Source organism: Ascidia mentula, chromosome 7 (genome assembly GCF_947561715.1).
Source record: "Ascidia mentula chromosome 7, kaAscMent1.1, whole genome shotgun sequence".
Lineage (NCBI taxonomy): Eukaryota > Metazoa > Chordata > Ascidiacea > Phlebobranchia > Ascidiidae > Ascidia > Ascidia mentula.
The window spans coordinates 6,081,608-6,089,661 of NC_138572.1; the positions used below are offsets into that span (position 1 = coordinate 6,081,608).

At 38.7% G+C, this 8,054-nt stretch overlaps 2 protein-coding genes across 3 annotated transcripts; one reads left to right on the top strand and one right to left on the bottom strand.

Annotated features, from left to right (window-relative positions):
* The first annotated feature begins 459 nt into the window (after window positions 1-459).
* LOC145908548 (carbohydrate sulfotransferase 3-like) lies at window positions 460-3,662 on the top strand. Its single transcript, XM_082995844.1, has 5 exons — window positions 460-1,053; window positions 1,250-1,453; window positions 1,745-1,909; window positions 1,976-2,191; window positions 2,506-3,662. The coding sequence occupies exons 1-5, from the start codon at window positions 620-622 to the stop codon at window positions 2,855-2,857; spliced, it is 1,371 nt and encodes a 456-aa protein (XP_082851970.1). The 5' UTR covers window positions 460-619; the 3' UTR covers window positions 2,858-3,662.
* A 141-nt stretch (window positions 3,663-3,803) lies between these two features.
* LOC145908614 (uncharacterized) lies at window positions 3,804-7,123 on the bottom strand. Of its 2 annotated transcripts, XM_082995923.1 has the most exons (6): window positions 6,827-7,123; window positions 6,534-6,623; window positions 5,811-6,055; window positions 5,206-5,392; window positions 4,583-4,806; window positions 3,804-4,291 (listed from the first exon to the last, which is right to left on the bottom strand). In XM_082995923.1, exons 2-6 carry the CDS (start codon window positions 6,619-6,621, stop codon window positions 3,986-3,988), a joined length of 1,050 nt encoding a protein of 349 aa, XP_082852049.1. In that variant the 5' UTR covers window positions 6,622-6,623; window positions 6,827-7,123; the 3' UTR covers window positions 3,804-3,985. The 2 variants fall into 2 exon arrangements, with proteins under 2 accessions (XP_082852049.1, XP_082852048.1); XM_082995922.1 differs by lacking the exon at window positions 6,827-7,123 and having other exon boundaries at window positions 6,534-6,820.
* Window positions 7,124-8,054: the final 931 nt, after the last annotated feature.

The following is an 8,054-nucleotide window of genomic DNA, read 5'->3' on the forward strand; positions in this document are numbered from 1 at the left end:
TTTCAAGATACTTTGCTATTTGACCTTATCTCTGAGCAAACTTAGGCCTTTTTTAAACATAGGCTTTACAAACGTTCAGGTAGCATACGAACGAAACGACCGAAATACAAAAAGGAAAATAGAAAAATAAACACAACAACGATAGAATTTGACTGGCCCGCAAATAACAACTATGTTGATATCGGCATCGGCCCACGTCAAAATAAAACCATCATGATTTTGCTGCCAAGCAATTAAATGATTGAGAAACGAATGTTTTTCTGTGTTTATGGACCTTCTGCATAAAAAACTCTTTTTGTTTAAAATTCGTCGTATTATTCCTTTATTTTCTGTACATTTATATCATGATAGATTACTGTTTTCGTTTTGCGGTGTAGTTTCCGCATTTTCGTCCATAAAATCTTTATGATTTCTATGCCAAGTCATTCGTCTCGCATGTTGCATTGTTATTGTCTGTTTGTTTATGCAATTTGGTGTAAATTTTGTCGCCTTGCCGCCGATTCATGGGTTGGCACCATGACTCTGTAAGCAGTTGGTGCAATGTGTGAAAGAGGATCTGTGAAAGAAGTTTCAAGCCTTTTCCGCACTGACAACATACTGTTGTCTTAAAACGAAAAATATGAGGTGCAAGCCGTTGTGTATGCTTCAAATTTTTGTTTGTGTCGGACTTTTTATGTTTCTCTTGGTGTTCTGGTTGAATTTGGAAGCACAGTCGCAACATAGTTTTTATAGAAGTTTTCAGAAGAGAAAAAACCTTGAATTGCTCACTATCAATGAAAGACTGTTTGTCGAAAAGAACCAAAACTTTGCAGTTTTTAAACAGAAAGTCCAACCTGTAATACCTGTCAAGAACAATGCACAAAATCCTCTTCCTAACAATATAGTAAATGTTCCTCCAAGAGACAAACCAGTACCCCAGCAGAAAAGAATAGAAAGAGATGCTTTGCTGATCATGTCTTCCATGCGTACCGGTTCGTCATTTACTGGCCAGTTCTTCAATCAGCATCCTGATGTTTTCTACATATTTGAGCCTCTGTTTCCATTCCATGACTCGTGAGTGTTAAAATCATTGTTTACAAAAGTAATGTAAGGTAATGCTACTATTAAATGTATGTAGCAGCAATTTTATTGAATAGAACCTAGTAATGTTGATGTTCATACAATTGGCAAAACTCTTCATTGATGGTTGAGTAGTTTTTTAATTTCTTTTCCACAGATGTACATTTAACACTCATTTGCCATGTTTAAGGTGCAACATTGCTGTGGAAAAGAAGATTCAGGTTCTCGAAGGTTTACTTTCATGTAATTTCTCTGCAATTCAATTATCTGTGGAGCAAAGTTTGTATGAAGCAAACCAGCTTCTGTCTGTGAAGCAATCAGCAGCAAGCCTAGATCACTTGAAACGAAGAATCAAAAACTTGCAGAGTTGCAAGGACTCGACAATTTGTTTCCGGTAGCCAATGTTAATTTAAGACAAATAAGTTAAACTATAGCTTTTTGCAAATATCATGTATATGCTGAGTATAAAAAGACTGGCCCATATAGTTATTAACACTGTCATGTCGAAACATTTGTTTAAATGAGATAACGTATTAGGGTTGTCTTTTTAATTTCTTGTAATCAAGTCTATTGCACCTAAGTATCTTGTACATGTGTTTTTCACTTTCAAAATTGTAGATAATACATGGATGTTTCAGCAGATGAATATTCTTCTATGCTTAACATACACATGTAATATTTGCAGTCCCAGTAGCAAAGCTTTGTGTGGGAAGGACTTGTGTCCGTTGGCTCCATCGTGTTCCAAGTGCAGATCGAAACCCACCATAGAGCAGATAACAAACAAATGCAAAGCTGCAAAACTTGTGGTCATAAAAAGTGTTAGAACCTGTCATGTTGATTGGCTTTCCAGGTAAGTTAATACATTTCATCAAGGTTAACTCAACCTAAATATTATTTTTTGTTCCTCTTTGATCAGAGCATATGCCAATGCTGGTGTAAATGTGAAAATTCTGCATTTGGTTCGTGATCCAAGGGCAACGGGTTTGTCAAGACTTACCATGCACAAAGGCTTGGGCAATGCTACAAATGAGATGTTGAGTAATTGCAAGTTTGATGAAGAAAATGCAGAGGCCAACAAGAGGGAACAATTAAAGTCAGATAACTGGTTTAAAGACAAGTATATGGCTATCAGGTACCTGATGTTTCAAACTTATCAGACCTTTAATCTTCCTCAAATTTTAAGAGTGGCTTTAAACTGTGTTAACTTGTTTTAGAGTATAAAAGTATTTGTAAAACAAAGCTTTGCAATAATATGGCTTTTTTTGCACATATATTTGTAGAACAGATATTTAAATTAATTTTGCAAAGTATAACTTTGTATTTAAAATATATATTTGAGAAAACAATGGCCATAATTCATTTTTTCAAATTATTAGAACAAGGAAAAAAACAGACTATGTTTTTTAATAGTACACTAGCCTTAATCTAGAAAAACGTTGTTTTCAGGTATGAGGACATTTTGTTTGACGTCAGTAAGTTTTTATCCGATGCAACAGCATTTGCAACCCATGGAAGTGACAAATTAACGGCAGCGGCTTTTAATCTCACACACCCTGACGTTTTGAAATGGTTTGACAGCAGTTCACGCACTTCTGGCGCCTCAATCTACAGTACAAGTCGAAATATCTCCAAACAGGCGTCGAAGTGGCGAAAAACGATCCAACCCCATCTAGCGTTTAGTATTCAGGGTGTTTGCAGTCGCATGATGTCGCTGTTCGGCTATAAGTCGTTAAAAAAGGAGTCAGACTTGCTGGATTTGTCCATAAGTTTGCTATCCCCACTGCCTACTGTGCATTGACGCTTTGTGCCGACAGTATTATGCAATTTTTTTAAAATTCGTCTCACAGCCATGATGATGTCACTATCTTTAAAACGACATAAAATACGATGTATCCCGCGGCGCAGTGGCAACTCAGAAATAGACAACAAACGTCGGCCAGTAAAATTTTTTAATATATAAGTAACTACCTTTTTTCCCTTCAATTGGTATGTTACGGTACAAAGCAGCATATTGCTAACAAACGGTTCATTTTTAAATACCTCAAATCTCAAAAAGGCATTTTTGTGTCTGGCCGCCTGCATTGCAGTATTATGTTTTATGCATTCATTACTTAGTTACCGGATTGTTTACCACGGTTTTTATGGGACTACAGTCAGACCCCTTGTTATATTGGATTGCTTGGTATCGTCACATAATGTTGGCTTAACAGGGTTTTCCGATTGACGAAATTTGAAAATTGAAGGATAAAATACATGGGGTCGGACTGTAGCTCTGTATTTAACAAACACGTAAGTTTGGTGCTTTTAGTATTTTATCGGTACTCCTACTTTCATACAACAATTGTACTATGAAAATAATGATAGAAAAATATTACCACCCTTTAAAAGAATAAATAATTTTTTTTGTTGTTTTTCATATTTGTTATTTTGTATCCTTTTATATTTTATTCCCGTAAAGTTGCCTTTGTTGAGAAATTCACGCAACGCATTCATTTAAATAATTTTGTCCGCTATGAATGCACACCACTTATTGCAAATAATCAATTGCTTATCAGTGTTTATTATATGCTGCACTGAGCTCGCGCAATACATACACTTACTTTTACAAAAAAAACGTATCTTTCCGTGTTGTTGGCAAGGTTCATACAAGAAAGATATCCCGTGTTTGAGTCTTTGTATTCCGGCTTATCAGAGTCTGCTGAGGGAATAATGGCGGTAATACTTAAAAATTGATGCCATTCTGCAGGTCGGGCCTTTTTTTATTGTTACATGCAATAAACGAAGAAATTTTACGCTTTATGAAAACAAAATACTCATCGCGACAAATATGTACACAAATATCAGACGCAGCGTTGACAACAGGCCACGCACGGGCTACGTAAAAAAAATAATACCATTTGAAAGAGCACAGAGCGGGTGGTTGACGTTACACCTTTAAGTGTTCAAACTTGGAAACCAAATCCTTTCCCAAACTGCTTTCTTTTCCCTTGAGTTCCTTCTGCAGCTGCCGTACCTTTTCCTCTATAGTCTCCTTGTCATCCTCCGGAGGAGCAACTATGGCTCCCAGATCAAGGAGGAAGACGAGGTCCTGCCTCCTGATTCGTATGAACGCTGCCCGGAGTCTGCTCGCCAACTCATACGCGGGCGTTTTTTCTCTAAATTTTTCCAACATAAGGTGAGCTTGTGCGTAGAGGTTCTGAGAGCTACTCGCTGACGCAATTATCTGTGACGCCTGGAATATAGGACAGTGTTATAGAGTTGCTAGAATAGGAACATTTTAATTCGAAACACAACAATCCTTTCGATGAAGTACAAATAAGGTAATGCAGCGAGACCCCATTAGTCTGCACTAATTACTCTTGTCAAATAGCGTTGTCTTAGGAAGTACGACATGTTGGAATAATAAAGGTGAAATGCGTTAGAAGAAACCCGTTGTATATGTTGTGTTAGAATAGTGGAGTTTCTGGGTATTGTGTTCGCACTAACAAGGTTTGACTGTGTTAAAAGAAATGGCAACACCTACGTCATCTGGCAGAAATCCAAGTGCATATGCGAGTCTTTTCCATTCCTCTCGAGCGAGAATCTGCCTTGCTAGGAAACTAATCTTGTCGTCAGTGAAAACCAACTTATTTGTGTCGTAAGAGGGCGGTAAAGAGTTAGGTTTTTCGGAGATCAAGTTAAGAAGTTCGGGTGGAATGTCGGACACTTTGTTGGAAGATCTGCCGTATCGATGTGCAACTGAGTTTGCTGTGGAAAAAAGTAGGTTTTAACGTGGAAATTTTGGCCAATTTAAAATTTCGTTTCGTGTTGGAAAAGATCATTTTTTAATTATCTGCAAAGAAACGTAGTTTTGTGGATTTTTTTTCTTTGCAAACTGCATTTGTTTCTTTTCTGAATTTTGAATAGGCGTATATCAATCCTAGAGAAGTTATGAAAACAGTGGATAGCGCAAATGTCATGTTGTTCATTGCCTACATTGTTGTCGAAAATTCGTTTGCAAAATAATTTGATGTTGTGCCGGATTTATAAATGTAAATTATACGAGCTGCAGACAAATCGCCATCTACTTAATGTTATTGGCTCCGTATTGCTCGTAAATGTAAGTTCAGGGTATCCACCCCGCACATAAGCCAACCGAAGAATCACCTCTTGCTGCCAACTCAAGACCGACTTTCACGGCCAAATCGTGGCGTCGTATCCGCTGGAGGGCGTTACAGAGTCGCGGGAGTATTTCGTCTGCGGGAGTCAAACCTCTCCACGTTCTCAGCATCAGGGAACACTGACTGTAGGAATTTTGCGACGAGCTCGCCCTCCCCATGAAATGAGAAATTCCCTGTAAAAATCAGACGAGATGACTCTCATTTTTGCAGCGGTTGTCTGTTTATTTAGCTTTCAAAGTGCTTTTTTCACAAAATACGTTGTTTTATATTACTCGACAACGGTTAGCTGCATCATGCTGAAAATTATTGTACATAAAATGCAACCTCGCCGACAAAGAGAACAATTAATAAATGTCCGCTATAAGTACACACCACTTGCATTATTATTATAAAATGTCATATACTTTCGGGGACTTTTTTTTTATTTCAGGAGACTTTTAATTACACTTTATCGGCCTGCAACACACTATTCAATAATGAAGATCTGTGCCAAATATGATGCCAAGTAAAAGTTACAAAATACCCGCATTGTTAACATTGCTGTGTTAACGTGCCATAGGTTTTGTATTTGTATGCAGCTCGCAACCATACCTGAGGTACAAACCCAAGGGCATAAGCCAACTTTATCCACTCGTTGGCTTCCAGGGCTCTCGACAATTGACTGATTGCGGTATTGGTGAAAGTAACTTCCTGGGCCTTCGTCGACTTCTTCTTTCCTTTGCCCATTTTCCTCTTCCGGATTCTTCCTCCTCGTCCTTTTCTTCCCTTCTTCTTGGTTTTTCTCGTTTCGTCCAAACCCTCAATGTCTTCTGGGATCGGTGAATCGTCACTGCCTTCTGCGCACCACATACCAGCGATTTGTATAACACATACCAGCGATTTGTACCTCAGTACCTTTAGCGCTTCTTAACAGTTAGACAATATGGTCGTTTTTTAGCCAATTATACAGTTTTTAATGGTCATTGGAAAAAAGACGGAGCTCTAAACGCAATAAAATTGTAAAGTCGCCACAAAGCTTAATGAGACCTATAGGTCGAACCAGTGTACCTGCATGCAGCCAACTCGAAACATTAAAAAGTGTTACCGATTAGCAATACTCATGTGCACCTCACAATTTATGCCAATAGAAAATCACCAACAAGATCGGTATACTGCAAAATTCTTAGCTACAGGGTTATAACATGCTGTAAATGTATCTTTGCATGTTGTTTTTATTATACAATATGTCAATTTAGCTTCGTAACTATATGTTTTTTTAGAAGTATGGTGTCAAATATATTGGCATTAGGTCATATTAATCGGCTCCACACATACCTTGGTTTCCTTGATCTTTGGTTTCGTCTTTCTTTTTCGATTTTCCCATAAACGTCTTCAGAATACGAGAACTCTTGGAAGACCCCATGACTGCAAAAATGCGCAACGCCTTAACTGTTATATAGCAGCAAGACACACACTAAGATAGCTCGACTGATTACGACAAAAAGTGCAGCTACTGGAAGTGTTTGCAAGATCCTTAGGAAACAATAAAATCAGAACTGTTGTTTACAGCAGAATATGCAGCCTTAAATGAACTCCACAAAACTAACAACCGTATTACAGTCAATCACCTCGGATCTGATCCCAGACGAATCCATTGTTTCAAGACCGCTACGATACGCTTTAAAGGTCCACGCTGCCTGTTGCTAGTGTAATCGATCAGGCAATTTAAAACCCTCCTTATGAATGGCCAATGTTTGGAAAATTGGCAACACGATCTAAGATTGATTGTCTTCGAAGTAGCGTACAGGCATCGAATGTCACCAAGAAGCAATGGGCTTTTGTGCGAACGCCGGTGCACTGGGTTCAGAAATATCCAGGAAAATTAAACAGTTTCGAGGCCAAAGGCTGCCATACTGCACGATATGATCAGTGGCTTACGCTTTGTGATGTTGACGATACGGAAGCCATAACAATGGATTTTGTGTAAACGCGCCGACGGTTTGTTGGTTTAAGGCCGAATTCATACAAATGTCAAATTTATAATGTTGTTATTGGGCAGAAACCTAAAAGCAATTTGTTTGCCCCCATGGACAGTGTCGTGCACAATTCGCAACCAAATATTTGATCTTGTAACAAATATAAGTGAAATTACTCCAGCATCTTGTTCCACAACGTAATTGACAGTCGAACCCGAACAGAATCATTAAGTCGTGACGACATCTGTTTGAATCATGCTCTCCTGACGAAACCCGTGGAAATTCGAGACAAGCACTTGCTCAAAACACATCACAAACAACGTTTTTCACCACAGTTGTGAAATCAGAGCGATTTGCTTCAATGCTACCAAACTGTTCCAAGAAGGGATAGGCTAATTTCCTGTTTGGATCTTCCAAAATTTCTAAATATAAGGAAGCGGGGAAGGGCAGTGGCATTCAGTCGTGACGAACTGGGCGTTTATCGTACTCTAGGTGGCGGTATGGAGTCGTGTATGTCGCTGTTGCAAAGTCCGGGGAACATTTTGAATTAAACAAATGTCCAGGGTATGGCAAATGCGCCCTAAAAATCGTTTGCTTCCTGTTTTAATGTTAAAGTTCTATGAAATGGCAAAGCCGTAAACTTAACAATGTTCAAAGGTAACTTGACATGTTGCAACAAAAGTAGTTCCGCCGTATATACCGATGCCATTACCTGCTATACTACAAAATTGACCATGTCCAGGACACGGAATTTAATTACTCCCTATGACACCAAGTTCACCGTATCGCTTCGTGTTTTGGTTTGCTCCGTTGCGCTCGACTGAGGCCAGACTGTGCAGCCTATGCTTGCCCAGTGGAGCGTTGTCCCGCGTACCACTAT

Coding starts and splice junctions, on each gene's coding strand:
- LOC145908548 (XM_082995844.1), top strand. CDS start 620: ATGAGGTGCAAGCCGTTGTGTATGCTTCAAATTTTTGTTTGTGTCGGA. Junction 1,910..1,975: donor CATGTTGATTGGCTTTCCAG/GTAAGTTAATAC, acceptor CTCTTTGATCAG/AGCATATGCCAATGCTGGTG. Junction 2,192..2,505: donor GACAAGTATATGGCTATCAG/GTACCTGATGTT, acceptor CGTTGTTTTCAG/GTATGAGGACATTTTGTTTG.
- LOC145908614 (XM_082995923.1), bottom strand. CDS start 6,621: ATGGGGTCTTCCAAGAGTTCTCGTATTCTGAAGACGTTTATGGGAAAA. Junction 6,056..6,533: donor CAAAGATCAAGGAAACCAAG/GTATGTGTGGAG, acceptor TGTGGTGCGCAG/AAGGCAGTGACGATTCACCG. Junction 5,393..5,810: donor CCCTTGGGTTTGTACCTCAG/GTATGGTTGCGA, acceptor TGATTTTTACAG/GGAATTTCTCATTTCATGGG.